The sequence below is a fragment of the Macaca nemestrina genome, chromosome X (assembly GCF_043159975.1).
Source record: "Macaca nemestrina isolate mMacNem1 chromosome X, mMacNem.hap1, whole genome shotgun sequence".
NCBI lineage: Eukaryota > Metazoa > Chordata > Mammalia > Primates > Cercopithecidae > Macaca > Macaca nemestrina.
Genome location: NC_092145.1, coordinates 53,199,700 through 53,213,598, shown reverse-complemented (window position 1 = coordinate 53,213,598; position 13,899 = coordinate 53,199,700). Strand labels below are relative to the sequence as shown.

At 39.7% G+C, this 13,899-nt stretch overlaps 1 protein-coding gene across 1 annotated transcript; it reads right to left on the bottom strand.

Annotated features, from left to right (window-relative positions):
• Positions 1–980: 980 nt before the first annotated feature.
• On the bottom strand, positions 981–3,014 carry LOC105499330 (transcription elongation factor A like 6). Its single transcript, XM_011771877.2, is given in 4 exon segments — positions 981–1,317; positions 1,319–1,864; positions 2,223–2,295; positions 2,862–3,014. Coding segments are annotated over 2 exon segments (552 nt in total). The 5' UTR covers positions 1,841–1,864; positions 2,223–2,295; positions 2,862–3,014; the 3' UTR covers positions 981–1,287.
• Between the last annotated feature and the right edge of the window lie 10,885 nt (positions 3,015–13,899).

Genomic DNA, 13,899 nt, shown 5'->3' with positions numbered 1-13,899 from the left:
CATTGCTTACCAGTGATTCCAGAGAAAATGACAGGGCTTTGACACCATAAATCCTCTATCAGTAAAGGGTGCAGGACCTGGGAAAAAGGGCATAGTGCCCAGCAGACGTGGTAGTATCTAGGAGATAGTGGCATCTACTTCTTAGCTGCCTGGAAATATTCCTAGACATGGTGAGAACTCCCTCAGCCCTCCTCCAATGTGTCTGATTCCATTGACTTTCCTACCACTGTAGGGGAATAGTTTAGGAGCCATTTCTCCCCTGAGTACCTGGTGGGAACCAGGCCACAACATGGCTCACATCCTCAATACCTCATCTTATCCACCAGGTAGTCCTGTGAGGCAAGTATTATCCTTATTTTACAAATGACAAGATTGACTCTTACAGCAATAGATCTGTTAGAATTTCCAGGTTGATTCATTTAGTTTTTAGTCCCAGACATAATATGAATTTTACCTGTCATCTTATGTTCTGATAACAGGAATTGTGTCTTTATTGCCTTTGTAAGTTCACCAAACAGTTCAATTTCTTATTATGTAATGTTTTCAGCTTTTATTTATTTTTTAGTATGACAAATATAATCCATATCCTTTAGTAAAGAAAAGATAGAGATGAGTGAGCAAAGTAAAAGAGTCACACATTGGGGTGCCATAGCATGATAGAGGACCCAGGAACATGTGTGCAGACCCAGCACTCATGTTAGAGGACCCAGGAACATGATAGAGGACCCAGCAACAGTGCCCACTGACCTGGCTACACCTAGGGAAGACACAGGGATGTGCACAGCAGCAGAGGAATGTCATGGAGGTACATAAAAGAGGTGGTAGGACTCATTTTTGAACACAGGTGAGACCTATTCTTGGCTGCCCTTCAGGAATAACCATTGCCTACTTTTTAGTGTACACGCTTTAAAAGTTTTCTTTGTGCAGAAATGCATTATACAAACATTTACATTTTTATAAAAATTGCCTGATACTGTATATGCGGTTCTGCAAACTGTTCTTTATTTATTTTTTTTTTACAATGTGTCATGAACATCTTTTCCATGCACATGGGTGAAAATCCTCTACTAAAATATAGAGCGCTGTAGTTGGGTCAAAAGGCTGCTGGTAATGAGATTGACATCTAAAGCAAAAATATCAGCTTAAGGTTAAAGCATTGGGCCTGGCAAATATCTACCAGGGAAAGCAGGATTGGCAATAATCTCATCAGAGAAGTCAGAGTGGAAGGCCAAAGGCATTAAAGGTATGGGATATCGTGTAAGCCTCTTTGGCCCCTACCTCCACCCCTCACTCCCCTGACACCCCGTTGTCCCCTTGGGGAGAATGGATCCTGTACATCTCTTTGCATCCAATGAAAACCACCCATTTTCTGTTTTTTCCTTAGCTCCTCCTGAGCCCTTGACACATCTCCACTTTCTCTCATCATCTCCTCACTGCTCAGATGCCTTTCCTGTAAGTCCTCCTGAAAGTCCTTGGGGGAATCGTCTGTCCCCCTGTCCGTTTTTCTTTTTGCTTTCCGGGGCACATAATCTCCAGCCGGGCGCTTTTCTGCGGCCCGTGGCTGGCTCTCTGTCTTTGCCTGGGAGGCTGGCTTGTCCTCGCCTTGTGGCTTGCCCTCACCCTCGGACTTGCCCTGCTTTTCCTGGCTTCCCTCATCTTCCGGTTGTCCCTCATCACCTGGCTCTCCCTCATCCTCTCTCTTTCCCTCGCATTCTGTCTTCCCCTCCATGTCCGGCTTTTCTTCCTCGTCTGACTTTCCTTCATCATCAGGCTCTACTTCATCTTCTGGCTTTCCCTCGTTTTCCAGGTTTCCTTCATTTTTATTGTAGGGTTTTTCCATGTCGAGATTTCTCTTTTTCCTGTCCTGGGGGATGACAGTGAAGGGAAGAGAAGACAAAGAGGAGACACGGGAGACTGAGGGCCTGGGGTGGAATGCAGGTCTGAATAGTAATTGCATCTCACCCCTGGTGAGGGTTCCCCTAAGCTGGCCGGGCCTCCAAGAGGGCCTTCTGCCCGCCAGGTAGCCCATCACTCCTCCCACACACGTGAGCCAGTCATTCCCTGGCAGGCCTTGCCTCCTTCTCTGAAAGGATTCAGCCTGGTAAGGTGTGTGTTCACGTGGGTGGGGGGATGGGCAGGGGTCCCAATTCGGCCTTGGCCGGGCCCTCCACACTCTCAACCCTTGTGAGCCCCCGTCCATGCAGCCCCCTGCTTTCACGGACCTGCGGGGATTCTGGACAGGTTGCTCCTCCTTTTCAGGCCTCTCAGAGGGCTGGGAACAACAGACGCGCAGACCTGCGGACAGACAGGAGACAGGCGCAGGGACTGCGCGCTCAGCGGGCTCACAGGGGACTCGGTTCCCTTTCCTGAGTCCAGGCCCTGCTCACCCAATGTTTTTCTCCCCTACCTCCCCCGCACCCCAACCGCCATTTCTTTCCAGGCCTCGGGCACCAAACCAGGATGCTTTCCAAACTGCGTTTGTCTCTTAGTGCCCTTCCCCCGGAGGCAACCTGTCTCAGCGCCACCCCGTTTTTGCGGAGGTCAGATGTTTACATGGGAGAGGATTGTGAGAGGGGGTTATTTCCAGAATATGTCTACGTTTCACTGTCGCACTGCGGGGTCGCTACCCCCCCCCCCTTTCCAGCACTAAAATGGATGGAGGGCTCAGTGCAAGGGGGCGTCGAGAAGGTGGGCCAGGCTCGCTTCGGGGGTTCTCCCTTCCCTGCCCCCGCCCCGGCCCGCTCCGCATCCCCCTTCTCACCAATCTACAGGATCCCTTCTCCGCCCCCTCCCCAATCCTACTACCGGCTCCCTCCACCCCTATCTCAGGGTCCGCCGGCAGCGCCTGCCTTCACACTGACCTGCGGGTACCCAGGACAGGCTTGTGCCTCCTCGGGCTCGCGGAAGCCCGCTCGCTGCTCCCCCGCCGCCTGGGCAGCTCAGACAGCTGATTCTGCGCGGGCGCCTGGACCGGACCGCAGGGCGGGCGGGCGGGCGCGGGGGCTGGTGCCCACGTAGGCGCCTGGTCACTCACGTGAGCACCGCGTCACCAGAGCTAGGCCACCACCACCCCCTTCCCGCCCACCTCACCATCCATCCCGAGGGACTGGGAAGTTGCAGAAGGTGGGAGAGTGTGTGTGTAACAAAGGAATGGGAGCCATCAGGAAGAAGAGGAGGGGTGGCTTTCTGACCCCAGGTGCTTTACCTGACGCAGCTCACAGCATCCTCACAGGGCATCTCTCTCTGATGCCCATTATCGCCAGGTGTGTCAGCTGATCAGAGAGGGTACTCGACTTTGCCAAGAGCGCTCAGCCCGAGAACTCCACAGCTCACTTTCAATACCGGCTTTGCCTGACTCCAGAGCCCGGGGTAGTGGTGCCTGCCAGGAAGCTGAGCTGCCACCTTGAGTGGCGGTGTTCCTGGGGTTCTGTCCTGGGCCTCCTCTCTCAGTCCTCAAGTTGTCTCTCCCTGTGTGATCTCATTCATTTCCAGAAAGCACCGATGACTCCCAGATCTACATCTCCAGGCTATTCCCTTCTCCGTGTCTCATATCAGTTTTTCCAGTTGTTTATTGGATATCACCGCCTCTGAGGGACACGGTGCGTCAAAGCCCTGTAACACAAATTGATTTCAAAAGCCTGTGTACCCCAAACTGATTTCACCAACTTCCTTCTTGTCATCTCCATTGGCCTTTCTCCACACTTGAAAGTTACCTTCCAACAGCTGACTAGTTTTCATAGAAAGAGAATGTCAGACAGCTAGAAAAGAAAGCATTCAAACGTTTTTAATATGAACTTCAGATCCATAAATTCATCACAGCCCTTGGTTCACAACATGCTCTTCTCACTGCCTACTGCTCCTCCCCTCCTTTCCCCTCTCCTCTCCTCCCCACTGTTTACTTTCCTTCCATTGTTTTTCTCCTTCACATTTGTGAAACCACCACTAAACCCAAAGAACTAGAAAATTGCTAATAACTGTTTACTTTCCTTCCATTGTCTTTCTCTTTCACATTTGTGAAACCACCACTGAACCCAAAGAACTAGAAAATTGCTAATATTCTTGTCACTACAGTGTCCTGTCATATATTTGGGTTTTGACAAGATGTTTATAACATGTTTTTGTTTGGATCTCTTTCAGATTATCCTGTTTGGAGTGTATTGAACTTCTTGGGTACATAGACTAGTGTCTTTCCTCAAGTTTGAGTAATTTGCAGTCATTCTTCCTTTGAAAATTCTTTCTGCCCTATTCTATTTCTCTTCTTGTTGAACACCCATCATGCATAGGTGTGCTCTCTTCATTTTTCACATTATTTTTATTTTTCTGCTCCTCAAACTGAATAATCTCAATTCACCTATTTTAAGTTCACTGATTCTTTTGCCTGCTCAAATCTACCGTTGTGCCCCTGTAGTGAATTATAGTTATTGTACTTTTCAAATACAGAATTTCTATTTATTTTATAATTTCTACATCTCTTTTTATTTTCACATCTTTGCTGATATTCTGTATTTGCTGAGACATTCTTCTCTTTTTCTTCAGTCCTTTGTTTATGATTTCCTTTAGTTCTTTGAGCATATATAAGACAGTTGATTAAAAATATTTTCTTGTTATTCTAATACATGGACTTCTTCATGATAGTATCTAATTATTTCTTTCCTGTGTATGGGCTATGCTTTCTTATTTCCTTATATGCCTCACAAAGTTTTGTTGAAATCTGTGTATTTTGATTCTAATATGTTAACTCTGGAAATTAGATTCTCCCTCTTCCTTGGGTTTTGTTGTTGCTCTCTTGTGGGTTATTGTTTACTTATTTAGTGACTTTTTAAACCATTTTAGCAAATTATGTACTCTTTGTCTTGTGTGGCCACTAAAGTCTGTGTTTTATTGCTTATTAACCAGCTGGTGTGTGGATGCTGTTACTTTAAGTGCCTAAAGTCAACAAAAGAAAATTGATGAATAAAAAAATACTTTCTTGGCCTGGCGCGGTGGCTCACGCCTGTAATCCCAGCACTTTGGGAGGCCAAGGCAGGTGGATCACCTGAGCTCAGGAGTTCAAGACCACCCAGGGCAACATGGTGAAACCCCGTCTCTACTAAAAATACAAAAAAATTAACCAGGTGTGGTGGCGCATGCCTCTAGTCCCAGCTACTTGGGAGGCTGAGGCAGGAGAATCACTTAAGCCCCAGAGGCAAAGATTGCAGTGAGCCAAGATCGCGCCACTGTACTACAGCTTGGGCTACAGAATGAGGCTCCATCTAAAAAAAAAAAAAAAAAAAAAAAAAAAAAAATCTTTCCCAGTCTTTGCAAATGAACTCTGAGTTGGAGTACTTTTTTAATGCTTTACATTTTCCTTATGCAGAGCCTGAAGCTTCACCTAAGTTGAATGCTTGCATTTTCTCTGGTCTTTTCTGAATATGTGTCCCACCCTCAGCATACACATGGTCTTCTTGATTTTCCAGTATATATAAAAGTTTTTTTAAAATGCTTGTTCTTCCACATATCTTGTTTCCCAAACTCTTCCTTCTCAGGCTTCTCGGTCTGTCCATTGCTTGTTCTGAGTGTTGTCCTTTGCTCCAGACTTCTTTGGCCAACACCTGTGATTTTAAATGCTTCTGGCAAAAGCCAACTGGAGAGCCAATGCAGCCCAAGCCCTGGGAGTCCTCCCAGTCTGGTGTAATGAAGGAAGCCTTAGTGATGAAAGTGCTGCCAGGCAGGCTGATCGCCATACCACACTTCTTCGAGAATACGGTCCAAATTCCTTCCACTGGTACTAGCTATCTAAACCAGGATAGTGGGCTGTCATCAACAGATCAATGCTGATCTGGGGCATAGAGAGTGGTAGATAGGCAATTGAAAATTTTTTCTTACCACAAATTGGCAGCGTTTATTCTTCACCACGTTTCCCTTTCATTGTTATAATTTTTTGACTGGATTCCAGAGTTCTGAGAAAGTTGATGGTAACAGTTTTTGCCAGCTCACTAATTGCTCATTATGGAGTTCCAGAGTTCCATACACTACCATTTTTAATGATGTTACTTGTATTTCTATTTCTTTTTAAGTCAATTGGGTAGGCTGTGTCTTTTTTGGAATTCGTCCCATTCATCTACCTTGTCTCATTTTTTTGTCATGCAGTTGTTAATAGTATTACCTTATAATCTTTTTTTACATCTGTAGAGTTGCTAATGATGACCCCTTTTTTATTCCTGATTTTAATAGTTTCAGTCTTCATCATTTTTTTTTCTTGGTGAGTGTCACTAAAGTTTTGTCAGGTTTTTTTTTAATCTATATTTTCAAAGAACAAACTTTTAGTTTCGTTGATATTCTATTCTGTAATTCATTTATTTCCACTGTAGTGATTACTATTCCCTTCCTTCTGATTTCTTTGATTTAAGTTGCTCTTCTTTCTGTTGCTTTTTAAGATGGAAGTTTACTGATATGGGATTTTTATTTTTTCAAAGTAGACATTTACAGTTACACATTTCCATCTAAATACTGCTTACCTATATCCGATAACTTTTTATGTGTGTTTTTTTAAGTATTTTTCAATTTCTCTCATGATTCCTTCAGGTTGAAGTATATTGGTTGATTTCCACATATTTGCAGGATTTTTGAATTTCCTTATGTTGTTCATTACAAATTTAATTCCATTATGATCAGGGAATATTATTTTTATAATTTCAATACTTTTAAGTGTATATGGGATTTTATTATTTGTTATGTAGTCTTTCCAGGAGAATGTTCCATGGGTGCTTGACAAGAATGTGTATGCTTATGCTGTTTGGAGTGTTCTTTACATGTCTGTTATTCCAGTTGGTTTTGTAGTTTTGTTTAAGTCTTCTATTTCCTTGTTGATATTCTTATTTGTTTCTTTTATTTTTGAATGTGTGGTTTTGAAGTCTCCAATTACGATTGTTAAATTGTCTTTATTTTCTCCTAATTTTTTCCTTCTATTTTGTAAGTTTTTGCTTTATGTATTTTGGAAATCTGTTTTATGTTCATATATGTTTATAATTTTTGTATAGTCCTGATGGATCAGACTTGTTATATAACACATTTTTATTCTATAATAACATTTTTTTGTCTTAATGTCTTTTTCATCTGGCTCTTTTGGCTATTCTTTTCATATTATATATTTTCCATCCTTTCACATTAATTTTATTTGCTTATTTAAATATATTCTCTTTTAGATAGTATATAGTTGGATCATGCTTTTTTTTTTTTTTACCCATTCTGCTACTTTCTGCCTTTTGAATGAAATGCTTAATCAACTTATATTTAATGCAATAATGAATAAGGTAATATTTACATCTGCTGTTTTGTTATTTGTTTTCTATTTGTTGTGTATTTTTGTTCCTCTATTTCTCCACTATTGAATTACTTTTAAAAGGATATTTTTGACGTACCATTTTAATTCTCCTTTTTCTTGTACAATGTTTTTGAATAATTTTCTTAGTGTAGTTGGCCTAGGGATTATAATTAGTGTATTAATTTAAAACAACTGAATTTGTATCAATTCTAACTTAATTTTAATGGGATGCAAAACTTTATCTCCATTTCCTCTTTCCTCCTTTGTGATCTAGGAGGAGTGTCATAGAAATTACATCTTAGCCATTATATCTGTTTTCTATTTATTGTTTTATAAAGTTTTCTTTCTAATCTAATAAGAGAAAAATGAGTTACAGACAAATATACGTTTATAACTATTTGTATTAATTTCCTATTGTTGCTGTAACAATTACCACAAACTTAGTGGTTTTAAATAGGAAAAACTTATTCCCTTACAATACTAGAAGTAAGAAATTAAAATGCCTTCATGGGGTTTTGACCAGAGTCAGCAGATATCCACTTCTTTGTTTTTTTCAACTTCTGGAGCTGAATTTCTTGTAGTCCTTGGCTTATGTCCCCTTCATTCATCTTTTTTTTTTTTTTTTTTTTTTAAGTTCTAGGGTACATGTGGATAATGTGCAGGTTTGTTACATATGTATACCTGTGCCATGTTGGCGTGCTGCACCCATCAACTCGTCAGCACCCATCAACTCGTCATTTACATCAGGTATAACTCCCAATGCAATCCCTCCTCCCTCCCCTCTCCCCTTGATAGGCCCCGGTGTGTGATGTTCCCCTTTCCGAGTCCAAGTGATCTCATTGTTCAGTTCCCACCTATGAGTGAGAACATGCGGTGTTTGGTTTTCTGTTCTTGCTATAGTTTGCTGAGAATGATGGTTTCCAGCTGCATCCATGTCCCTACAAAGGACACAAACTCATCCTTTTTTATGGCTGCATAGTATTCCATGGTGTAAACCATAGTATTCCATGGTATTCCATAGTATTCCATGGTGTAAACAAACGACACAATTTCTTAATCCAGTCTGTCACTGATGGACATTTGGGTTGATTCCAAGTCTTTGCTATTGTGAATAATGCTGCAATAAACATACGTGTGCATGTGTCTTTATAGCAGCATGATTTATAATCCTTTGGGTATATACCCAGTAATGGGATGGCTGGGTCATATGGTACTTCTAGTTCTAGATCCTTGAGGAATCGCCATACTGTTTTCCATAATGGTTGAACTAGTTTACAATCCCACCAACAGTGTAAAAGTGTTCCTATTTCTCCACATCCTCTCCAGCATCTGTTGTGTCCTGACTTTTTAATGATTGCCATTCTAACTGGTGTGAGATGGTATCTCATTGTGGTTTTGATTTGCATTTCTCTGATGGCCAGTGATGATGAGCATTTTTTCATGTGTCTGTTGGCTGTATGAATGTCTTCTTTTGAGAACTGTCTGGTCATATCCTTTGCCCACTTTTCGATGGGGTTGTTTGTTTTTTTCTTGTAAATTTGTTTGAGTTCTTTGTAGGTTCTGGATATTAGCCCTTTGTCAGATGAGTAGATTGCAAAAATTTTCTCCCATTCTGTAGGTTGCCTGTTCACTCTGATGGTAGTTTCTTTTGCTGTGCAGAAGCACTTTAGTTTAATTAGATCCCATTTGTCAATATTGGCTTTTGTTGCCGTTGCTTTTGGTGTTTTAGACATGAAGAAATGGATAATTTCCTGGACACTTACACTCTCCCAAGACTAAACCAGGAAGAAGCTGAATTCCTGAATAGACCAATAGCAGGCTCTGAAATTGAGGCAATAATTAATAGCCTACCAAGCAAAAAACGTCCAGGACCAGATGGATTCACAGCTGAATTCTACCAGAGGTACAAGAAGGAGCTGGTACCATTCCTTCTGAAACTATTCCAATCAATAGAAAAAGAGGGAATCCTCCCTAACTCATTTTATGAGGTCAACATCATCCTGATACCAAAGCCTGGCAGAGACACAACAAAAAAAGAGAATTTTAGACCAATATCCCTTCATTCATCTTAAAAGCCAGCAGCATGATATCTTCAAATGTCTATCTGCTTCCATCATCACATACCTTTCTTTCTCTTTTGTGTCAAATTTCCATGTGTCTCCGTATAGGAACACTTGTGATTGCATTTAGGGCCCACCTAGATAATTCAGGATAATTAAGATACTTAATAACATCTCAAGATACATAATAACATCTTCAAAGTCTCTTTTTGGCATAAAAGGTAACATTCATAGGTTCCAGGGGTTTGGACAGGCATAACTTTTGGAAACCCACTATTCTGTCTACCACACAGTCTTTTATATTTACCTATTTAGTTACCTTACTAGTGTTCTTTATTTCTTCACGTGGATTAATGTTACTATCTAGTGTTTTCTAATTTCAGCATGAAGGACTCCTTGATATTTCTTGTTGGACAGTGCTGCTAGTTAAAATTACTCACTGTTTGTTATTTGGGAGTGCCTTAATTTTTCCTCAAAGTTTTAAGTAGAGTTTCCAAAGAAGTGTTAGTTAAGTCTTTTTCCTTCAACTTTCTGAAAATGTCATCTTACTGTCTTCTGGCCTCCGTGATTTCTGATAAAAAGTCAGCTGTATATTTGTGTTTTCCATCAAGTTCAAAAAGTATTTTGTCACTGTTTCTTCAAATATATTTTCCTCCACCTTTTCTTTTTCCTCTCTTTATGGAATTCCCTTTGTACCTATGCTTGTATGCTTGATGGTGTACCATGGTTCTTTAATGTCTCTATATTTTTCTCCATTTTTCTTTATTTTCTTGTTCCTTATACTCATGATCTTCATTTACCTATCCTCAAGTTCACTGATTCTTTCTTCATTCACTTCAAACCCATTACTGAGCTGCTCTAGCAAGTTTTTCATTCCAGTTATTTTCCATTCAATGGAGAAAAGGTAGTCTTTTCCACAAATGGTACTGGAAAAGTTGGATATTCTCATGCAAAAGAAAGAAGTTGTACTATTATCTCATATCATTTATAAAAATTAACTAAAAGTTAATCAAATACTTAATGTAAAATATAAAACTATGAAAACCTTAGAAGAAAAATAGGAGAAAGCTTGATGACATTGGTCTTGGCTGTTGCTTCTTCAATATGACACACAAAGTATCAGCAACAAAAAGGTACAGATTGATCAATATTTAATACTTTTGTGCATCACAGGACAGTGTCAAGAGAATGAAAATGCAGCTTACAGGACAAAAGAAAATATTTGCAGGTCTATATCTGATGAGGGATTAAAATCCAGAACATATTTTAAAATTTTCATAAGTCAGTGACAACACCAAAAATCCACATAGAACCCAATTTAAAAATGGGCAAATAAATTGAATCAACATTTCTCCAAAGATATGCAAATGGCCAATAAGCACATGAAAATATGCCCAACATCACTAATCATTGAGGAAATGTAAATCAAAAGCACAGTGAGATACCACTTCATGCCCATTAGGATCATTGTTATCAAAAAAATAATAAGTGTTGGTGAGTGCTATGGTCTAAATTTGTTCCCACCAAAATATATGTTGATATTTCATCCCCCTAGTGGTGGTGTTGGGACATGAGGTCTGGTGGTAGATGTGTGGATCATGGGGATAGATCACTCATGAATGGCTTGGTGGTACTCTGGAGGTAGTTAGTGAGTTCACACTCTGATGAGACTGGATTAGTTATCACTGGAATGGGTTAGTTCCCCAGAAAGTGGGTTGTTGTAAAGCCAGGACACCCCTTGTGTTTTATCTCTTTGCACATCTCTGCTTTCCCTTTGAACTTCTCTGCAATGTTTTGACCTAATACATGGCTTGCAATAGAGGAAAAGCAGATCTGGGTGCCATGCTTCTTGTATTTCCCAGCCCACAGAACCATGAGCTAAATAAACCTCTTTTCTTTATAAATTACCCATCTTCAGGTATTCTGTTTTAACAACACAAAATGGACTAAGGCAAGTAGGATATGGAGAAATTAGAACGCTTGCACACTGCTGGTGGGAATCTAAAATTATACAGCCACTAGGGAAAACATTATGGCCTTTCTTCAAAAACTTAACATAAAATCACTATATTTCATTTCTGGGTATATGCCAAAAATAATTGAAAACAGGCTCTGGAACAGGTATTTATACACCCGTGTTCCTAGCAGTATTATCAACAGTAGCTAAAAGGTGGAAGCAAGTCAAATGTACATCAAGAGATGAATGGATTACCAATATGTTATATGTACATACAAAAGAATATTAGTCAGCTTTAGAAAGGAACAAAATTCTGCTACATGCTAAAAAATTAGTGAACCTTAAAAACATTATACTAGGTGAAAGAAGCCAGACATCAAAGGGCGCATACGGTATGATTCCACTTATGTGAGATACCTAGAAAAGTCAAATTCATATAGACAGAAAGTAGAATAGTGGTTACCAGGGGATATAGGGAGAGGAAAATGGGGACTAGGAAGCTATTGTTTATGCGTACAGAGTTTCAGTTTGTAATGACACAAAATTCCTGGAGATGAATGCCAGTGATGATTCTAAAACAGAAATAAATTGTACATTTACAAATGGCTACGGTGTAAACTTTATATTATGTATATTTTTCCACAATTAAAAATATCCAAAAACTTAACTATTTTAAAGTGAACAATGCAATGACATTTAGTACATTCACAATATTGTGCAACTACCACCTCTGTCTAGTTCCAAACCATTTCCATCACCCCAAAGTAAAATCCGTCACCCACAAAGCAGTTTTTGATCGTTACTGTCTCCCTTAGTCCTTGATAACCACCAGTATGTGTTATATCTTCTATCAATCTACTAGGATTGCTATAACAAAATGCCACAGACTGGGTGGTTTAAATAGTATAAATTTATTTTTCACAGTTCTGGAGGCTGAAAGTTCAAGATCATGGTGTCAGCAGGCTTGGTTTCTCCTGAGGCCTTTCTTTTTGGCTTGCTGATGGCTGCCTTTGCTCTTCAAGTCTCATATTCTATTTTAATTTATGTTTTTAGTTGAGAAGTAAAAATTGTATATATTTATGGTGCACAAAATTATGTTTTGATATCTTTATACATTGTGGAAGTACTGAATCAAACAATATAACACATACATTAACTCACATACCAATCAATTTTTGTGGTGAGAACACTTAAAGTCCTAGCAATTTTCAAGTAGACAATATTATGTTATTAACTATAGTCACCATGGTATAATTGATTAGTGAACATATTCCTTTCTAACTGAAATTCCTTGAAGTTCCTTGAACTTTATTTACAGTCTTACTTTACTTTGCAGAAGATTTAATTTGTTTTTTACATGGTGAATGTCAGTCTTTCCCTTTATGATTTAATGTTTTAAAATTTTTATTTTAGTTTTTAAAATTATTTTTTGTGTCCATATACATCTTCTCCTTACTGCTCCTTTCCCTGAATTTAGGCGAACATTTATATTTTATTTTAGTTATTTTATTGGTTTGTTTTTAACATAATCTGGATAAAAATGTATGCACAAGTGATCCGCAAACTCTAATGTGCATCAAAATCACCTAAAGACTGTTGACAATGTAGCTATCTCAGCACCATTACCAAAGAGTGGATTTTGGATGGGGCCAGAATTATGTATTTTAAACACGCTCCAAGCGGAACTCTGAAGTATTTGATCGGCTAACAAAGTTGGACGAACACTGGCAAATATTTTCTTAAAAAGATGTTGTTGTGATTTGGGGGTATAATTCCTCCCCTAGGGTATTTCTTTCATAAGATATAAATTCTTTATAAACAAATTAACCTGGTTAGGGTAACACAATCAGGGGTAGTACAGCGAAAATAAGCCAAAGATATTTTAGCCACAAATTTCACTCACCTCTCAACTCTACATTGGAATCACCATGGGATCTTTCACACTAAGGATCTGTTGGTCCCACTTTTAATGAGTCTGACTCAACTGGTTGGAGTTGGGTCCTGAGCTCCACTTTAAAGTATCCTCAGGTATTTCAAATCTGAAGCAAGGATTGAGAACTTATGCACTAAAGACAATAGCATTAAAAAAATAAAAAGTAGTTGTCTCTTTAAGAAGGGCACCATCTAATAGGGAAATAATGCCTGATGTATATAGATTAATTAAATTCTATGTAGTGTTTTCACAGGTCTCAGATCTACCAATCAACCAACTACCCATTTCTATATAATATAAGGTGGGGAGAGGGGTGTCTGGGATTGACTAAAGCTGGGGCCTCCACTTTAATTCATGTAAGTCCAGAGATGTCTGATTAACTAGGGTACAGTGAGTATGGAGTGAAACACATTTTTTTCTGAATTTCTAGCCAGTTCTTCAGGCAATTTTGATGCAACTGGTCTATATAGGACATGTTGATAAACACTGACATATGTGTTAAGATAAGTGCATTTTTTTGGAAATTGGCATATAATGCTTCTTCTTCTGTGTTCCTTTTAAATTGCAAGCTACAGTCTGTAGGGAAAAGAAGTCCTTGCCCATAAATCATCAGAAGCAACCCCGGGTCCAGATCGCAGGATTCAAC